Source organism: Sphaerodactylus townsendi, linkage group LG14, assembly GCF_021028975.2.
Source record: "Sphaerodactylus townsendi isolate TG3544 linkage group LG14, MPM_Stown_v2.3, whole genome shotgun sequence".
NCBI classification, from domain to species: Eukaryota; Metazoa; Chordata; class Lepidosauria; order Squamata; family Sphaerodactylidae; genus Sphaerodactylus; species Sphaerodactylus townsendi.
In genome coordinates this window covers 24,778,962-24,798,953 of record NC_059438.1, presented here as the reverse complement: position 1 = coordinate 24,798,953, position 19,992 = coordinate 24,778,962, and the positions used below count along the sequence as shown (strand labels likewise).

At 49.6% G+C, this 19,992-nt stretch overlaps 2 protein-coding genes across 2 annotated transcripts in view; one reads left to right on the top strand and one right to left on the bottom strand.

Moving 5' to 3' along the window:
* Window positions 1–12,120, bottom strand: part of GALNS (galactosamine (N-acetyl)-6-sulfatase) — a 52,737-nt gene extending 40,617 nt beyond the window's left edge. Inside the window, exons 1-4 of the mRNA XM_048515568.1 lie at window positions 11,920–12,120; window positions 4,999–5,122; window positions 3,332–3,406; window positions 508–610 (exon numbers count right to left, since the gene is read on the bottom strand). Of these exons, the coding sequence (XP_048371525.1) occupies window positions 508–610; window positions 3,332–3,406; window positions 4,999–5,122; window positions 11,920–12,045 (428 nt within the window). The 5' untranslated portion in view covers window positions 12,046–12,120. The remainder of the gene's footprint in view (window positions 1–507; window positions 611–3,331; window positions 3,407–4,998; window positions 5,123–11,919) is intronic.
* A 261-nt stretch (window positions 12,121–12,381) lies between these two features.
* Window positions 12,382–17,680, top strand: TRAPPC2L (trafficking protein particle complex subunit 2L). Its single transcript, XM_048515569.1, has 5 exons — window positions 12,382–12,521; window positions 14,773–14,948; window positions 15,811–15,895; window positions 16,261–16,340; window positions 17,149–17,680. Exons 1-5 carry the CDS (start codon window positions 12,489–12,491, stop codon window positions 17,192–17,194), a joined length of 420 nt encoding a protein of 139 aa, XP_048371526.1. The 5' UTR covers window positions 12,382–12,488; the 3' UTR covers window positions 17,195–17,680.
* The last annotated feature ends 2,312 nt before the right edge of the window (window positions 17,681–19,992 follow it).

Genomic DNA, 19,992 nt, shown 5'->3' with positions numbered 1-19,992 from the left:
CAATATTTGTTCCCGAGTTCTCCAATTGCCCTCTGCTCGCCAACTGATTATACTCCGACTCTTCAGAACAACTCCAGCTTCAGTCCGTTTGCCGATGAGGACAGAGTGAAACCCTGAAGTCGCCAAAGAACCCTGTTATTCAAGCAGAATCAGAACGGGGGGGGGGGGGGGGGGCTTACAGTTCGGGAGGCAAGCGCCACCCCTGCAGAGATCTGCATTCGGCAGGGGTCAAAGATAAAAGATTTTAAGACGGCCGTGATGTGCTCCAGCAGAGCGGCATTGTAATTTGTGATGAAAATAAGTGCAACATGCTGCAAGTAAGATAGCACTTTCTCTCTATATATGACAGTACTCAGCTCTGAAATTAATCACAGCAGGTGGCTGGGGAGATACCCCGTCTGATGCTCCGAAGACAGGAATCACAGAATGAACCAACCGGCTCAGACTTGAATTCCTCCATACATCAAGGAAACCACACACAAAGGATGCAGTCGGAAAGAACTTTACCATTTGCCAACAATCTTATTGACGTAGCCGGCTTTCTTCAGCAGCTCTGGAAGGAGCAGTTCAGAATCTGGGATGCCCCCGACTATCTCCTGGGGTGTGTAGGCTGCATTAAGACAAGAACACGGCTGTTAAATTAGTATGCAGGAGGCAGAAGTTCTCAGCAGTAACAAGGGATTAACTGGGCTCTACGCTGGGCCAGCCTGAGGGCGCTTCAAAATCTGGATAGGATTTTGGAGCTGCAGATGAGCAGCTTAGGAAGAAAGATGAGGAACGGATGGAGCAGCAAGACAGTGCCCCACCAAGCCTGAGAAGACATTTCAAGGAAACCTCTCAGAAGTTCCCGTTCAGTTCATGTGCAGAACTTTCTCTGGTTAGCAAGCAGGCCTCATCAATCACAAGACCTGAAAAAGAAGACAGTCGGCCATCTGCTTTTTAAAAAATACACAAAGAAAGCAAAGGACATGAGCCTATCCTGCAAAAATTCACTGGCCTGTGTCGCAAATGTGCCCTTTGGCTCCGCCACAAACAAGCAGAGGAGAGCTGCACCCAGCCACCTGATTCAGCGAGGGGGAATAAACCAAACTCTGGATTTCAACAAGCTTTCTCATTGCCTATCATCTGACTCTTTACATTGGAGAAGCCGAGGACTGAACCTGGCATCTCCTGAAAGCCAAGGAGATGTTCTGCCACTGAGCCACAGAAGCCTGATGGCTTCTCAAGGCAGTTTCACTGCCTTGCCCTTCCTCCAAAAAGTTCTGGGTGGCATACAAGTCTCCACCACGACCACCACATACCTGGGCTATCTCTATCCTCTGTGAAGCACATGCGGTCTGCAACCTGCAGCTCTCCAGATGTCCATGGACTACAATTGGCCATGCTGGCAGGGACTGATGGGAATTGTAGTCCATGGACATCTGGAGAGACGCAGGTTGCAGACCCCTGAGCCTGAGAGATTGTGACTGGTCGCACAGTAAACGACACAACTCAGCGTGCCCCAAGCGAAGAGAACTCTGGGTCTGGAAAGGCAGAAGACTGTTGACGTAAAGGACAGCGGGATCTGGTTAGAGACCACCAGCTGGTTTAAACTGTGGGACGCGTTCCTCTGCAGTTAACTTGTGTTTCTAATGCACAAGCAACTCGTCCTCTGTCAGCTCGGAGATGAACACCCACGCCTGCCAGTACGCAGTGTGCATTGCTCCATAGCTGCAAATGCATGCGCTAAAACATATGGTCTCCTACAGCATCTGCCATTTTGGAACAAGCGACACTAACACCAACCAGATCGGCCTCCAATCAGCAAAAGTTGGCATCTCCCAACAGGAGTGCTGGAGCGGAGCTCTCTTTGCGGACAGCTTGGCGGTGCCCCCCAGATGCCCTTGCCTGGCGTAGCAGAAAGAACATATTTCTCGAGGACTGGATTTCAAACAGATTGTTAACCTACATTATTAACATGCAGCTCTTTCCACCATCCCTGTGGCTGCATGTTAATTAGCCCAGCCAATAAAACAAAATTATTTTATCGGGAGGCACAAGAGCAAATTAACAACTCGAACGCTCGCATTTGTACTACAGCATGAACATTTGGAGGCATTCGCATTTTGCACGTGTGGGAAGTTAGAAGCCTCACACAAGTCCCCGCAAACGGGGCTGGCACACCCGGCCAATCTGTCTGCAGCCGCCGCCACTCGCTCGGAAGTCTTCGCTGCGAAGCAGCTTTCGCTGATTTTGGTGAACTCGCTCCTGAGTAAGTACGCTTAGTGCTGGAGCCTAGAACACATGGCGCTGCCTTACACTGAATTAGACCCTTAAGAACATAAGAAAGAGCCTGTGGGACAGTCCAGAGTCCATCCAGTCCAGCCCTCTGCTACTCGCAGTGGCCCACCAGGTGCCTTTGGGAGCTCACAGGCAGGATGTGAAAGCGATGGCCTGCTGCTGCTGCCGCTGCTTCTGAGCAACCTCAGTCCACCACAGTCATTATAGGGACCGTCTTGCCCCACATGTCCCGAATCGGCCTCTGCGCTCAGCACAGGCAAATTTGCTGGTGATCCCTAGCCCCTCAATGATGTGGCTGACCTCCACTCGGGCCAGAGCTTTTACAGCTCTGGCCCCTGCCTGGTGGAATGCTCTACCTCCAGCTACACGGGCCCTGCGGGATCTTAAAGAATTTCACAGGGCCTGCAAGACGGAGCTGTTCCACCGGGCCTTCGGAGGGTCCGGCCGCTGATGCCCCCCCCCTCCTCTCTCCTCTTTTATAACATCTGTGGACCCTGCCGTTCCCCCCCTCCCTTCTCCTCCCCTTTTTCTTTTTAGGGGATTGCTAGTAGGTTGCCATCATTAATTTTGATATTAGGATGCTGCATTTTAATGGGGTTAATTTTAGCATATAGAGCTATATTTAACTTTGATTTTATTTGTGCTCTATTTGTTTGTTCTGTTCGCCGCCCTGAGTCCTTCGGGGGAGGGCGGTTTATAAATACAATCAATCAATCAATCAATCAATCAATCAATCAATCAATCAATCAATCAATCAATCAATCAATCAATCAATCAATCAATAGCTAGCCTACTCAGACTGGCAGGGGCTCTCCAAGGTCTCTGGCAGAAACCTTTCACACCATCCCTGACCTGATCCTTTTTACTGGAGATGCCGCCGGGGTTTGAACTTGGGACATTCTGCACGCCAAGCAAATGCTTTACCAGTGAGCCACACCCCCTCACCTGAAGAGGTCAGTGCTTGAAAAGAGAGCTTGGATCCAGAGCCCGGCCAACACCAGAAGCAACGTGCCAAAACTCAAGGGTGGCCTGTAGGAAGAGAAGCACGTACCATTTCTGGCGTGGGCGTTTGTGGTGTAGAAGCCGTTCCGGATCGGGAGGCGGCCTGTCAGTAATGCTGCCCTGGCTGCAGGAGGAAAAGGAAAATAGGTACAAAAGTGTACAACATTGCCCTTCTGTTCTATCACCAAAGTTGGAGACAGATAACCTTTAATGGCATAGTACAAAGATTTAAAATAAAAGGCAAAAATTAAAAGACGAAGCACAAAGCAAAATTAAGTTCGTTTGTTTATGACCGTGCATAAAAATCTGGCCATTCGCTGAGCATCCCTGGATTCGTTGTTGAACAAATAAACCAGTGGTGGCGAACCTATGGCACGAGTCCTCTCTGTGGGCATGTGCACACAGAGTTCGTCATGTGGGGGGTGGAAAATCACACACCCCGCACTCACACCTAGGCTGGCCTGGGCCGCTGGGCGTGATGTGCACATGAGCAGGGAGGACTCTCCTCGGGGGCCTGGTGCCTGTGCTCCAGGTGGCTGCTGCCCGAGGGGGGGGGGGCAGAGGAGGTGGAGATGCTAGAGAGGCACAGAGCAGCGTGCGAGGGACTTGCTGGAGGCTAGAGCAGGCTGGCCCCTGTTCCAGGAGGTGGGGCGGAGGCAGAAGGGTGGGGCAGAGGCGCTGGAGCAGCACAGGGCAGAGCTGCCGGTACACGCAGGTCCTGCTGGAGACTGGAGCAGGCTGGCTGCTGCTGCTCGAGGGGCTGCTTGAGGGGTAGCCACCGACTACCACCAAGTTTACTCCTGAGTAGTGTGCACCTCGGAGCCAACCGGTTTTTCTAAACTAAAACCTCAGCATTCAGGTTAAATTGCCGGTTTGGCACTTTGCGATAAATAAGTGGGTTTTGGGTTGCAGTTTGGGCACTCGGTCTCAAAAAGGTTCGCCATCATTGAAATAAACAGTCTTCTGCTGGCCTGTCCAGCACTCTAAGCCCATCAAGAAGGTTGAGAGGAACTTTGTCCTGGTCCAGTTATGAAGGGGGCAATAATACAGAACATGTTACCACCATTCTGGTGTGTGTGTGGGGGGGGGCTTCGTTCTGCCCATTCCCCATCTGGCCTCATAGCACTAATAATCCAGGTGGCCGGAGGACAGCTTGGACGGAAGGGCTGCTTCCAAAACTGTGGCGAGGCACCCACTCCCCACGGCACCATCTGGGAGCTTCGTCACGTTTCAGTGCTGATCTCAGTAAACACATTTCTCTAGTACTCAAGCACTGAGCTGCCCTTGCGCTGGATGGCATGTCTAATGCGCAAAGCATTTCACAATCTTGGTGTTTAACAATGAAGACAGCCATCGAGAAGAAGAAGAAGAGTTTGGATTTACATCCCCCCCTTTCTCTCCTGCAAGGAGACTCAAAGGGGCTGACAATCTCCTCCCCCACCCGCACAAAAAACACCCTGTGAGGGGAGTGGGGCTGAGAGAGCTCTGAAGAACTGTGACTAGCCCAAGGTCATCCAGCTGGCATGTGTGGGAGTGCACAAGCTAATCTGCTTCATCAGATAAGCCTCCACAGCTCAAGTGGCAGAGCGGGGGATCAAACCTGGTTCTCCAGATTAGAGTGCACCCGCTCTTAACCACTACACCACAACCACTCAGCAAACCCATAACAGATTCAAACCAGCCCAGCTCTTCTTATAGGTGTGGAGTTTTACTCACATGGAGAACAGAGAGGGTTGGCAGCATAGAAGCTTGGGAAAAGCATCCCTTCGGAAGCCATCCGGTCTAAATTTGGAGTTTCTTTGGAAGGATGCCCAAACACTCCTAGGTCACCCCATCCCATCTGCAGAAAGAAAAGGTGATTGCTCAGATTGTAAAGTGTAACTGACATTAACAGCGCAGCCTGGAGAACAGACAGGCGTGCGTTTGTTTTTCATTCAGCTACTTAAAAGCTTTGCTGCAAGACTCCTCAAAGCAGGAATTAAGCAACCAACCAACCCCCCCCCCCCCCACACACACACAAATTACTTCCAGTGAAGTAAGAGAGGAGCAACGGCTGTCAATTGCACTGGCAGGAAGACAATGCTGCTTAAGGGGGAGGGACTCCAGAAGGGGAAGAAGCTTGCAAGAAAACAACTAAGTCATCCCTGGCAAGAGAATCTCCACACAAGGAGTCAGGAGTCAGTTCTGTTCAGTACCAGCAGGAGGTCGTCAGAGGACACTTTCTCTCCCTTCCAAAAGGGCCAAGGAGGAGATCAGTTCAGAGCAACCATCCTCCGTCATGCTGGATCCAAAGGCCCACCCAGCCTGGTCCCCGCCATAAGAACCCCAGAGAAGGAGGAGGAGGAGGAGGACAAGAAGAAGAGTTTGGATTTATATTCCCCCTTTCCCTCCTGTAAGGAGACTCAAAGGGGCTTACAAACTCCTTTCCCTTCCCCCACCCCCACAACAGACACCTTGTGAGCTGGGTGGGGCTGAGAGAGCTCTGAAGAACTGTGGCTAGCCCAAGGTCACCCAGCTGGCGTGTGTTGGAGTGCACAAGCTAGTCTAGTTCCCCAGATAAGCCTCCACAGCTCAAGCGGCAGAGCAGGGAATCAAACCCGCTTCTCCAGAGTAGAGTGTACCTGCTCTTAACCACAACACCACGCTGGCTCTAAGCCACTACATCATGCTGCAGGGCCAGATGGAGACTGCCAAAACTCCTGCCGCTCATTTGCAACACAGGTTGATCAGAAGGCAGCCTGTGCTACACTGTGGAAGCTCCATTTCTAGCGGAAAGAGCAAATCCTTCTAATCTTTGTTAAAAGCTGCTGTGGCCATAGCTCCGTCTCAGGCAAATTAATTCTACAGGCAAATTATGTGCCGGTTGTTTTGTGGTGGTTGCGTGAATCCCCCTTTCGCGGGTCAAAGTCACAGAAACTTCCAGCTGTTTGGGGACCGGCACCTGCAGCTAAACCATTCTTGACCCTGACTTCGGCTCAACTTTTTCTGACTCCACTATACTGAACATAATAAGAAAGCACAAGGGGAAAAGAGAGAGAGAACCTTTTCATAGTATAGAAAACACTTATATCAACAGGAGCTCTTTTCTTAAAAAAAAAAAAATTACGCCAACAATTTAAGGCAACTAAAAATGGGAGTGGAAGAAATAATGGCCTGAAAACTAAAAATCAGGAAATTCAAGAGACACACTAGGAGTCGTTTTTCTAATGGTCTGCGTATAGCTGAGCAATGGAACAATTTGCCTAAAACGGCTGATGAATCACAATTGCCACAAGTCCCCATGAACAGACGAAGGCCTCGGGCAGACCTGGATAACGGCAGCGACTCTGCATTGCTCAATCTTTTGCTTGCACAAAATGACGGCCAACAAGGAGCACCTCTGTCCTTTCAGCAGAAATACATCGAGAGAATAACCGACCTGTGAGAGGTGGTCGGGAAGCCTGAGATAATACTGTCCAGTATTCACAAGCATTCAAAGTGCTCAACAAACATTCCCTTGCCGTAAACCTCACAACGGCCTTGTAAGGTCAGTCAATGCTGCACGGGGAGGGGAGAATGGGCAGTGACACAGTATTTGCTTATGTGGGGTTTCACTAAGTGAATGTTCTGTGTGTGTTTTATTTCTGTTAATTAATGTGCAGGTCTCTAGCATTTAAATGCAGGCCTCTAGAGCAGTGTTTCCCAACCTTTTCGACGTTGCAGTACCCTTGATCTTGCTCTTCATATCTCAGGGTACCTTTGAGGTTCGTTTGATTTTTTTTGCATTTTTTAGGGTTTTTTTCCGTTTTTGGTCTGTAGGTGGGGGGAGTGGCAAGCAGGGGGAGGGGAGAGGAGGGAAAGCAGCGTTGACAGACGCGTTGTTTGTTTGCCTAAATTCGGCATGGATTGGGGGGATTTAAAGGGAGAGCTCCCTTTAAATCTACCCCTCCAATTCATGCTGAATTTAGGCAAATAAAACAATGCTGGTTTTCAATGTAGGGAGCACATGAGGCTTCCACCCCCCCCCCTTCAAAATCCATTTGATTCTGATGGGGGGTGGGCAGGCAGTAGCATTATTATGGTACCCCTGGGACGTTCTCATGGCACCCCAGGGTACCACGGAACCCTGGTTGGGAATCACTGCTCTAGAGTCAGAAAGTGAGGGGCTGGTTGGGTAACCGGAGTGCGTCATGACTGCACAGTAGCTGTGCCCTGGTGATCAGAGCTGGCAGGCTAGGAGGGAGCATGTTCATTGTGTGCGTTGGAAAACAGAGCTGGAAGAAACCTCGAGGGTCATCTAGTCCAACCCCTGCACAATGCAGGAAATTCACAACTACCTCCTGTACTGCTCTGCGCAGGGTCCCTGGCCAATCTTCCTAGGAGGAGAACTGTTTCCAAACTCCTCCCTCCCTGCCCGCCCTCTCACCATCTGCCTGAGTTCACAGGAGGGAGACAAGAGCTGAGTGGGTGAAGAGCGTGGAGTGCCGGAGAAATCTGTCTTCTCTGGGGATGTTATCAGCTGAAGAGGCAAGTGGGGAAAAGAAGCTTTTGTGGCGAGAGGTCTATTTCAGGAACTTTGGGGAAAGCAGAACTGTGCCTGTCTGAAACCCTGGCGCCTGTGAATCATACAGAAACCGTTACGCTGGTGTACTTCCAAATAAACTCTATTTATGTTTAAATGAAAGCAGCTGTTTTGTTTGGAGTAAAGGGTCTCCTTTTAACTCTGAGGCACCCCCACAGGCTGACCATTTTGGTGTAGTGGCTAGAATGTTGGAGGAGGATCTGAGAGACCCAGATTCACATTCGGGCTCTGCTGTGGAAACTTGTTGGGTGACTGTGGGCCAGACCCACACTTCACCGGACTGTTCTGAGGATAACATGAGAAAAAAAAATAAGCCATGCTGGGTCTCCACTGGGGGAAAAAGTGGGGTATAAATGAAGTAAATGAAATAACAATAAATTCTGCCAGATCTAATCAAACCATCTTAGTCTTTGTGTTCAACTGAGAAGTTGAACGTAAGAATAAAGTGCATTGAAAGTGCTCTATTCAACATGTATGAAAATGTCTTGAGTTGAATCAAACATAAAGTAAAGGCAGATTTATTCCTGACATGAAGAGAAAACGGAAAAGGAAGGAGGCTGTGCAGGCGTTTAGGAACACAATGGCGAGACTTATTTATTGATGGCACATAAGAACTGCCCTATTAGATCAGACCAGCGATCGATCTACCAGGGGTCTGCAACCTGCGGCTCTCCAGATGTTCATGGACTACAAATCTAATCAGCCCCTGCCAGCATGATCAATTGGCCATGCTGGCAGGGGCTGATGGGAATTGTAGTCCATGAACATCTGGAGAGCCGCAGGTTGCAGACCTCATTCTAGTCCAACACTCTCTACTACACAGTGGCCAACCAATTCCTCTCAAGGCCCAACAATAGGCCATAGAAGCCAAGGTCTTTCCCTGATGTTGCAGACTCTGAATAAGGAGAATTTCTGTACTCATCATGGCTAGAAGCACTCATGGACCTCCCCTCCACAAATCTGTCCAATCACGTTTTTACAGTCCTATGCTTGTGACGATCACTACGTTCATTGACAGTGAGTTTGTTTATTTATTCAGTTGATTTCTATCCCACCCTTCAAATATATCCCAGGGCAGCTTACACCAATCTAAAAATGCTTCCCACGTTACAATAAAAATAACATCATAGCGAGATAAAAATTCTTAAAAACATACCTAAAAACAGTTAATCCATACTCAACACCCCCTCCCTGCCCCTCCCTCAGGTGCAGGTGGAGGGCAAGTTCTGAAAAAGCCCATTGGTCTCTGGGGTTATACGGCACTGAGCAGTCAAATGCCCGAGTGAAAATGACCGTCTTAATAAGGTGCGGAAAGATGTACAGTGTTGGCCTCTGTCGGACCTCTAATGGGAGGGCATTCCATGAAGTCTCACAACTGAACTTCACAACTGAATTACTTGATCAGCTAAAAGAAAAAAAATACTTCCCTTGTCTTGAGCCTATATTCTAAAAACATCATTGGGTGGCCCTGAGGACTAGAAGAAGAAGAGTTTGGATTTATATCCCCCCTTTCTCTCCTGTAGGAGACTCAAAGGGGCTTACAATCTCCTTGCCCTTCCCCCTTCACAACAAACACCCTGTGAGGTGGGTGGGGCTGAGAGAGCTCTGATAAGCTGTGACTAGCCCAAGGCCACCCAGCTGGCGTGTGTGGGAGTGCACAGGCTAATCTGAATTCCCCAGATAAGCCTCCACAGCTCAGGCGGCAGAGCTGGGAATCAAACCCGGTTCCTCCAGATTAGATACACGAGCTCAAACCCGGTTCCTCCAGATTAGATACACGAGCTCTTAACAGACCACTGCTGCTAGTATTGTGAGAGAGGCAGAAAAAGCTCTCTTTCTCCATCCTTTGCATAATGTTATAAACGTGTATCATGTCTCCCCTCGCCCATGTTTCTCCCAGGCTGAAAAGCTCTCAACTTTCTGCCCTTTCCTCTGCGCAGTTTCCCATATCAAAGGCAAACAATAGGCCCGGGCGCCCTTCTGTTCCCATCAGCTCCAACCTCTCCCTGCCCCTAAACTCTTTGACAAAGCACGGAGCAGAACTTCGACCAGAGCGGCCCCATTCCAAGGCAGCTTTTCTGTATTAAATCAAAGCTCCAGTCGTTCCAAATGTCCATCCAGGACCAGGAAGCCCAGGAGCCCCCAAGGCAGCCCCCTGACAGCAATTAGCAGCCAGACAGCCCCTCAAGCAAAAGGCTTCCACTCCTCACCAGCTCCTCTGTGGGCAAGCCAGAAACAATAATCTTGAGCTGTGAACGGTGGGGCTCACTGCCAGTGGAGGCTGGGCTGACCACAAACAGAGAAGGCTTCAAATGGGGGTTGAACAGATTCATCAATGGGAGGCCCATCAATAAAGGAAACCTCCAAGCCCAGGGGCAGTCAACCTCAGATTCCCCGTGCCTTTAGGAACCAAGGATAGTCCACACACAGGTCTTAGCAGATTCAGACGTTTAATGTGAACAGAGCAAGGAATCCAGTAACCTACAAACGAAACCACAACGTTGCTGCCACCAGCTAGCTCAGCTGCAACCTCTCTTTTTTGGCCAGCCTCCCATTCCCTTGTGCAATAGCCTCTTGCAGCTGGGTTACTCTAGTCCAGCTCCTGAAAAGACTCTGCATCTACTCTGGCTCGCCACATAGCTGCTAACCTGCTGCTGCACCTCCTTTGCTGTAAGCTAGCGCGTAGTCTCCTGTGTTGCTCCTGGGGCTCTAGAGACAGGGGGTGGTGGTGGTGGTTGTGGTGAGGGAGCTGGACTAGAGTCTCAGAGCTCAGCTCTTGCTGGGGAATCTCAGAGTTTGGGCCTGGCTGTGGATGCCAGCCTGAATGCTCTGCCTGAGGACCTGATCCTGCATCTACAGGTAGTGCCTGTGAATCTGGAACGAACACTATCCCCTCTTCCCTATCTGAGTCTTCCTCTCAGGGGTTCCCATCCAGGCCAGGCTGAGCCCCAACAGCAACAGTAGGGGAAGGCTTCAGCTGTGGTGCTACCTTTGCTGGCCCTCCAAGGCTACTGGTGGGACGCTTTGGGCAGCAGGGTGCTGGTCTAGGTGCCCCTGTGTGATCCACCGCCCCGTGATGAAGCCATGCCCAGTAGCTCCACTGGCTTTGCCAGCCGCTTAGGCGCATTCGTGGAGGACAGGTTCAACAGTGGCCACTGGCCTGGACCACAAAATGGAGACTCCACAATCCGAGGCAGGAGACTGCCGGAGAGCCACCGTGGGCCCTGCTGGCAGGCTTTCCAGGAGCATCTCTGAGACAGGCTACTGGACCAGATGGAGCACTGATTTGAGCCAGCAGGGCTCCAGGGGTGCCCAACTCTGGCGCTTCAGATGTTCATGGACTACAATCCCCATCAGCCCCTGCTGGCATGGCCTCAGCATGAAGCAGTTTCAGACGCTTGCACAATTACAAAGCACGTCACACAGGCTGTCGGCTTGCAATCCTTACAACAGTCCTGCAAAGCAGGCCGGCATTATCCCCATATCTCAGCTGGGGTGGTGGTGGTAGTGGGGGTGGAGCTAAGACGGAGAGAGGGAGATGGTGGCCTGCGAAGGGTTTGTGATTCTCAGCTGATTGTCCTCTTGGCCACTTTCATTGGTCCAGCCGCCTCGTGCCTCCAGCTAGGACAGGAGTCTGCAACCTGTGGCTCTCCAGATGTTCGTGGACTACAATTCCCATCAGCCCCTGCCAGCATGGCAATTGGCCATGCTGGCAGGGGCTGATGGGAATTGTAGTCCATGAACATCTGGAGAGCCACAGGTTGCAGACCCCTGAGCTAGGAAGTTAACGGGCACGCTTGCGCAGTCAGAGTACAGGATAATAAGCCTTCCACACAATGCGCGATTGGCTTGTGGAACTCACGGCCACCAGACCTCTGGAGAAGCACGCATGCCCATGAAAGCTTGTACCAAGGACAAACACTTTTAAAAAGAAGCCCAGTCCCATTCACGCTGCCTTCGGTGACAAAGGGAGCCTCCACCTTCCGAGGCAGTCTACCTCTGAACCCCCGCAGTCCCAGCTCCCCACCCCCAAGCCCCTCTCGTTCGCCCTCCAACCCCCCCCCCCCGGCGCTCACGTCGTCCATCAGCAACACGACCAGGTTGGGGGGCCCGCCAGTGGCGTTGGCGGCCCCCGCCAGGACCGCCCCGCAGAAGAGGCCGCACACGGCCGCCAGCCAAAGCGGCCACCGCCCCGTCGCCATGGCAACCGCGCCTGGCCGGAGCGAGACCCCCGGGAGGGCGGCGGCAGAGGGAAGCGGGGCAGGAAGGGGGGAAAGGGCTCCGCGGAGCTGCAGCACCAAAAACTTCCGGCTCTCATTCGAACTTGCGGGGCAGTTCCGTGCAAAGGGACCGGAGCGGACTCAGCGGAGCAGCATAGAAAGATTCGGACGTGGGGGAGAGAAGAAGGAGAGGAGAAGAGGGGATGACGGGTACGAAAAGCTGTTCCCTGAGACGCTTTCCCCGCTTAGGCGCATTGATCCCTGGCCCCGCATATGACAGCCTTCGAATGGGAACCGGACGTGTTTGAGCTACGGCCAACTTTCCTCTCTCCGCCTGCCTCTGAGGCAGCAAAAGCGGCTTTGTGTCGCGTGACTCGGCCGGCTGGTCACGTGACTGGAAGGGGGTCAGTCTGCCAGGATCCAAGATGGCGGTTTGCATCGCTGTCATCGCCAAGGAGGTGGGAGAGGGGCCTGAGTCGACCCCCGGGAGGGGCGGGGTACTGGGGGGACGGAGGCAGGGGGGTCCCCCAAGGGGCGGGGAGGGGATACAGAAGGATCTACAAAGCTAAACAGGGACGCTTGTGGATCAGTCTGGTGTCCAGTTTGCAGTGGAGAGATGGCTCCCAAAAGCTCCCAGGCAGGACAGAAAGGCATCCTCTTCCTCTCTGTGCCTTGTCTTCTGGCGACCAGTGTTATGTGCTAGACTGCCTCTGAACATGGAGGTTCCATTTAGACCTTTTGGCTAAGGGCACAAGTCTGCCTGGTCTAGCCAAAGTCTCCTTTAATATTCTGTTTCCAACAGCATACCTGTTTTGAGAAGGGGTTGAAGCTAGGGTCCTTGGTTTGCGTGCGGGAAATCCCAGGTTCAGTCACTGGCATCTCCAGTTAAAAGGATCAGGTGGTAGGTGAAGTGAAAGACCTGCGGGCTGAGACTCTCTGGGAAAGGACCACCAGTCAGGGGAGACTAAAAGACTGACAGAATGTAATGCATATTCATGTGGATTTAATGTTCTAAGGTCTCTGGAGCGTTGTGGGATTTCCGGGCTGTATGGCCGAGTTCCAGTAGCATTTTCTCCTGATGTTTTGCCTGCTGGCCAGCCACAGATGCAGGCAGGAGAAAATGCTACTGGAACGCAACCATGCAGCCCGGAAATCCCACAACACTCCAGTGATTCCCGCCATGAAAGCCTTCGACAATATCTGGTCTCTGATCACAGAAGTACCATTTAACCTTTATGGCTTACAGTTATCGACAGACCACTTCTCTGGAATTTTATCATCTAATTATAAAAATGGAAATGCTGGATCTGCTCGAGAGTTCCTCTAGGCCAGTGTCTCAGAGTGTCTCCAGCCATTGACTCTACGGCCATTTCGTTTTAAAATAGAATGGTTTTATAAAGTCTCTAGTTTCCTTACTGTTCTGCTCTTCCACAAAGGTCTGGGGTAAGTAACAAGAGTTTTACTGAGGAAAAGTAAGAATACAAATCAAACTGTCTTACCTCATACGTCCCTACACGGCCTCTACGTTCGTCAGAGGCCAATTTGCTGGTGGTCCCTAGCCGCTCGATGATGCGGCTGGCCTCTACCCGGGCCAGGGCTTTTACAGCCCTGGCCCCTGCCTGGTGGAACACCTTACCACCAGCTATTCGGGCCCTTCGGGACCTTGGAGAGTTCCGCAGGGCCTGTAAGACCGAATTGTTCCACCGGGCGTTTGGGGAGGCCGGCCGCTGAGGTGCGCCCCGCCCCTTCCTTCTTCCCTTCCCCCTTTACTTTCTGGGTTCTTCACTTCTCTGTTTTGTTTTTCCAGGGTGGATTTATGAAGTCTGTGTTTATGCTGGACGCCACTGCAATGCATTGTTATTTATATTTTATTTATTTATTTATGCTTCAAATTTCTATCCCGCCCCATCCCCGAAGGGCTCTGGGCGGCGCACAACATATAATGGATACAATCATAAAATATCATAAATAAACTAAAACTTATAAAAGCATTATTATAAGTTTATATGTTTTTTGTTAATATGTTTTAATGGGGGTTTATTGTAATTATTGTTTTTATCATGTTGTTCACCGCCCAGAGCCCTTCGGGGGAAGGGCGGTATACAAGACTAATTATAAATAAATAGATAGATAGATAGATAGATAGATAGAAAGAAAGAAAGAAAGAAAGAAAGAAAGAAAGAAAGAAAGAAAGAAAGAAAGAAAGAAAGAAAGCAAAGTGGCTGGTCAATCTATGAATCTAGAAAATTGACAAATTGGTTGGGACCAGATTAGATATGAGTGTGGAGAAGTGGAGTTTTGCAGCGGCCTCATCCTGCCTTACCCTAACCCTAATTGAAAGCAGGTAAATGTGATGTAAATAATCCAGCATCTGAGCCAAGGCTGAGTGTTGTTTTATTGTGTGAATCTCTCAGAGTTGGTGGCATGTAGAAATTTCAAATACATGAGCCCTTTACAGTGGGGAGGAGAGCCAATGCTTTGGGATTTAAAATGTTTTCTCAGTTCTGATTTTAGCTTTGGAGACAATCCTGCACAGCTATGGTTGCTTGATCAAATGGGAGATTCCGCATTAGGGTTAGTTTGAGATGCAGCTGCTTATAACTTTATCTCAATGGCCTCCTATTGTTGTGGGTTGGTGGAGGGGGGGTAAGACTCAGATCACCTGCCAGATTCCTTTGCAGTTCAACGCTTTCTCATTTTTCTCTCTAGAACTACCCTCTGTACATTAAGAGTACCCCAACTGAAAATGAACTCAAATTCCACTACACAGTGCACACCTCCCTCGATGTCGTGGATGAGAAAATCTCAGCTATGGGGAAGGCTCTTGTGGACCAGAGAGAGCTCTACCTGGGGTTGCTGTACCCAACAGAAGACTACAAAGTGTATCTTACACGCCTGTGGCATGTGGGCAGGAAGATCCTTTTTAAAAATAATCCCTTTAGAATGACAAAAGGGGGCAGCTATGTTGGTCTGCAGTAGGACAGTTAGATTCAAGTCCAGTGTCATCTGGGAGACAAACAAGATTTTCAGGTTATAAGCTTTGAGAGTCCAAGTAAAGGTATCTGATGAAGGGAGCTTTGAATTTTGAAAGCTGATACCCTGAAAATCTTGCTGGTCTCTGAAGGTGCTAAGGGACACAAATTCACTGCCTCGGAGAGTGGTGTCATCTTCTTCTTTGGAGCTTTTTAAACAGAGGCTGGATTTTTATGCCCTTGTCAAGGGTGCTTTGATTGTGTGTTCCTGCATGGCAGGGGGTTGGACTTGATGGCCCTTGGAGTCTCTTCCAACTCTATGATTCTACTCTTGGAATGAGTCAAGTCTAACAATTTGATTTTTTACTTCATGGCAGCAAGACAAAACCCTCAAAGCTATGCCACAGCCCTGCATCTTTCAGCTGCGCATCTGTCCACTTCTAAAGACATTCTGCCCCCTGCTGCATTTCGCCTGGGACTAGGCAGTGGCCCCATCAGTGCTCAACAGTTCCAGGGGCTTATTGGCTGTGACTGCGCGCAGCTTCTTCTGCCAACTAATTAAAAGTGCCTGGAATTTAGTGCCGCTGAAGCCCTTGAATTAAAATCAGCAGACATTTAAGTAGTTTGGCCAGTTTTGGGCCCATAGAGTCATAAAGGGGAACGGAAGCCCCCGCCCTTCCATTTCAACTAAATCCAGTTTCACCTGGATGAACAAGGGCGTAAAAATGTTTAGCTTCCTACAAAGAGCTGTAGGTGTATTTCCTGACCAGCCGAGCAGATATGTGACCAACTCCAAAGTGAAGTTTGTTATGGTGGTGGATTCTTCCAACACAGCGCTCCGAGACAATGAAATCCGGAGTGTAAGTATGGTGGGGGGGAGGGGCAAGAACAGAAAGTGGAGTGCTGTGTGGTTTCCGGGCTATATGGCATTCAGAGCAACAGCATCTCTCTGGCGTTGGCCAGTTTATGCATCTGTGGCTGGCATCTTCAGATCCTCTGAAGATTAAAATGCCCTGGTGATGCAGGTGCCAAACGCCAGAAGAGAATGCCAAGCAAAACACGGCCATGATAGCCCGGAAAGCTCACACAGCACCCCAGTAGATTCCGCCGCGGAGTTCTGACAATACAAGAACAGAAAGCTTGTTGGACCAAGACTCTGCTTCTTCACCCAAGGCCAAGAGCTTCCTGTTTGATTATAACAGCCCAAATCTGTTTATCCTTTTAGATGTTCAGAAAGCTGCATAATTCATACACAGATGTCATTTGCAACCCATTTTATAACCCTGGGGATCAAATCCAGTCCAGGTAAGCAAGGGGGAAGGGGGCTGCCGCCTCGCTGAATCTTCCTTGGTCTCTTGCAGCTATCAAAGTTTTGGTTCTTGGCTGAAGGATTTATTCTAGGGAGATCCAGTAGCATGCTTGTAAAGCTCTGCTGATCCCATGGGCTACGTCTGGCCCTTCAAAGAACATGGTCAGTCCTCACTGTAGCAAGTACATTGCATAGAAACATTCCAGCCAAAGTGGGGTACATGGAGCCAAGTGGCGGCCTCATTTGCTCTGAGCACCTGCGCTATCAGATCTTCCTGCAGAGCCAAGCAGTTTGCTACACTGCCCTTGGAGCAGGAGTGTCCACAGCTTAATGTCAAACCTTGGGTCTGTGATCCAAATCAGACTCCGTAAGTTGATGCTTAAGAAGTCCTTATTGGTAGATATATGGGTGAGAGGGATAAAGCTGGTTCTGCCAGAACCTACAAACAACCCCAGTATATGAAACCCAGTTCCTTCTACCCCCCACCCCACCCCCGGGTCCATAATATTATTTCAGACTATAGAAGACATGAAGAGTAGGAATGTAAGGTGAATTCAAGGTCAAAAGACGGAGACAAACCCTTTAGCTGTGAGAGTCTCTTCTCGGAAAATGAAAGTTATTTGTCTAATTCAGTGGAGCTCCCCTCCGCCTTGATGCCTCTCTGCTGGTTGCCAGCTTCCAGCCTGATAAGCAAACATACCCCTCTTTTTTGCTCGAAGCGTGGTAATGCAGCGCAGGTCAAAGTTTCTTTGCCTCCCTCTAAGTGCCTTCATAAGCTTTAACGTTGCCTATCCTTCTTTCAAGGGCCTTTGACAACATGGTGTCGTCCATGATGGTGCAGGTTTGTTGAAGCTCTCGCACCTTCTCATACCGCCGCTACCTAAAAAGGCCACCCCTTGTACAGTATTGTTTGTTGGTTGTGTTATGTGCTGCTTTCTTGAGTCCTGCTATGCAAAAATAAACTTTTTGAAAGGTCAGGATAAGGTAGTGACCAGATTCATGCTCTACCAGGACGGCTTTTCTACACAGTAAGCCGCTTCAAATTGACCGACGTAATTCCTATCGTCATGCTACAAAATGTTCTCAGAACACCACATGTGAATGTCCTCATCGGTGAGAATAGAATTCAGGTCCAAGCTCAGACAATGAATATCACACGCCCGGAGGTTGCGGGTCTACATGAAAAGTGACAGAGCTCAAAAGGAGACTTAAAAAAGAAAACAGAAGCTGTAATAAATGGAAAGAGTTTATTTGTGCCACAGTAGCAACTCACTGATCCAAAAAAAATTTTTTGTGGAGGTAGGTAACTCAGAAGTAAAAGAAAGTAGAAACTCAATAGAGGGAGACTTTTCCAAGTGCTTGTGTATCAGCATGGTTTCCTCATACCCTGCAGAACAGCATAGCACTGCTTTGATATTCTAATACTCTTTTTCCCTGACACTGCTTGTCTTCCATATTGCAGGCAAATACAGGGAGGGGCCGTGGCTCAGTGGAAGAGCTTTTGCTTGACATGTCCAGTTAAAAGGGGAGGGGGTGTAGCTCAGCGGAAGAGCTTTTGCTGGCCATCTCCAGTTAAAAGGACCAGGTAGTAGGTGATATGAGACCTTTCTTTGCCTGAGACCTCAGAGATCCCCTGCCAGTCTGAGCAGACAATACTGACGTTAATTGTACCGATGGTATGATTCAATATAAAGAAGAGAAAAAGAGTTTGGATTTATACCTCCCTTTCTTTCCTGTAAGGAGACTCAAGGGGGCTTACAATCTCCTTTCCCCTCCCTTCCCCCCCACCCCAACAAACACCCTGTGAGGTGGGTGGGGCTGAGAGAGCTTCGAAGAACTGTTACTAGCCCGAGGTCACCCAGCTGGCATGTGTTGGGAGTGCACAAGGTAATCTGGTTCACCAGATAAGCCTCCGCAGCTTAAGTGGCATAGCTGGGAATCAAACCCAGTTCTCCAGATTAGAGTGCACCTGCTCTTAACCACCACAGCTTCATGTGTGTGAAGGTTTGCACGGATATGTATGTGGAAGCCTTTGTAGAGATACACGTGCGTGCTTCATCTCCACATATGACGAGCCTTGCAAAACATAATCTCAGCCTTGACAGGCACAGTCTAGCAGATGCTGCATCGAATAATTTGGCGATCTCCAAAAGGGGAACATTTGAAGCAGGCGGCTCAGTGGAGAGAGAGAGGGCACTGGCATTCTGGGTTTCATTTAAGCAGCAGAATAATTTATTTTGTAAAAAATATTGACATCTTACAAAGACAGTTTTTACAGAAACTGCATTCTCTGTTCAGAGAGGCACAGAACACATGCTTAAAACTCTCCACTCTTGTTTGAACGTCTTTCCACTCATGAAGGGCACCATCCACTGCACTGTTCTCCTGCGCCAGTGGTGGCGAGCCTTTGGCACTCCAGATGTTATGGACAGTTCTCTTCCAGCATGGCCAATTGGCCATGCTGGAAGGGGCTGATGGGAATTGTAGTCCATAACATCTGGAGTGCCAAAGGTTGGCCACCACGGTCCTACGCAAATCCCGTTGGAGTTAGCAGTTCTTCCCAGTCAATCATTTCCAGGGGGTTTGCAGCAGGAGAGCAAGCCCATAACGTTTCTTTTTTTCCCAGTGACTTAGGGGATAAATTGCAATTTTTTAGCTTGTCAGAAAAAAGGTCATTTTTCATCCTGCCCATAAAGCCATCACCCAGTCTCCCCCCCCAACCAATCCTGCAATTTCAGTGCTTAAGCAAAAGAGCCCTAAAGAGATTAGAATTTGACAGAAATTATTGAAGTTTGACAGAAATTTTAAGTGCAAGAAAACTACAATTATTGGGAAAAGTGCAGTTCACAAGCAAGGTGATAAAGGGTCTTTCTCCCCCTTTTACCAGCTATTACTAATGGATTTTAAGGTACAGGTTTTTTTGACCTTTCGAGTTTCCCTGTTGGGTTGCAGAAAGATTCTGTCAAGTTTGGATTGATGAAAAAATCTGAACCAAAATGTACTGGGGTGAATGCAACAAATAAAAACTTACATTTCACTTGGGCAACTTTTTTTTAAAAAAGGGGGGGTAATTATGACAGGAACTACTATTAGACCTGCATAAAAGGGGCAGGATAATGAGATTCTGCCCTCTCCTCCTCTCAGCTTCCTCTGCTGGCCCCTCCTCACCGATAAAAGCCCCTTAATTCCCTGGTGCTTCAGAGCCCTGTCCAAGCTGCAGAGGTAGCCAAGATATGCATGCAATCCCAGCAGCCGGAGCTCAAAGGAGGAGAGTCAAGAAGCTCGCCGTCCCTGCAGGCGGCCAACTGGCAGAGACACCCCCAGGCCGCAGCCCAGAGGGGGGCAGCCAGGCTCCGTGGAATGAATGAAGGCAGATATTTAAAAGTTTTACACAAAATGTCAAAGAGGAGCAGAGCGGAGGGTGGCTTCTCCGGCTTCTAGTTAGTGGGAGCACTCTAGATGTTATGGGATATTCAGTCTTCCTGCCAGCATGGCCAATTGGCCATGCTGGCAGGGGCTGATGGGAATTGTAGTCCATAACATCTGGAGTGCCAAAGGTTCGCCACCACGGCTCTAGTCTGTCAACTTCCTCTGGGGTTTCTAATTTAACTCTCATGTTCTGGGCTGAGTAAGCCTGAGAGCCACCCC

What these genes read in the sequence shown, in the direction of transcription:
- TRAPPC2L (XM_048515569.1), top strand. Translation starts at nt 12,489, where the DNA reads ATGGCGGTTTGCATCGCTGTCATCGCCAAGGAG. An exon ending in TCGCTGTCATCGCCAAGGAG is followed by an intron (nt 12,522 to 14,772) that starts GTGGGAGAGGGG and finishes TTTTCTCTCTAG; the next exon opens with AACTACCCTCTGTACATTAA. An exon ending in GAGACAATGAAATCCGGAGT is followed by an intron (nt 15,896 to 16,260) that starts GTAAGTATGGTG and finishes TTATCCTTTTAG; the next exon opens with ATGTTCAGAAAGCTGCATAA.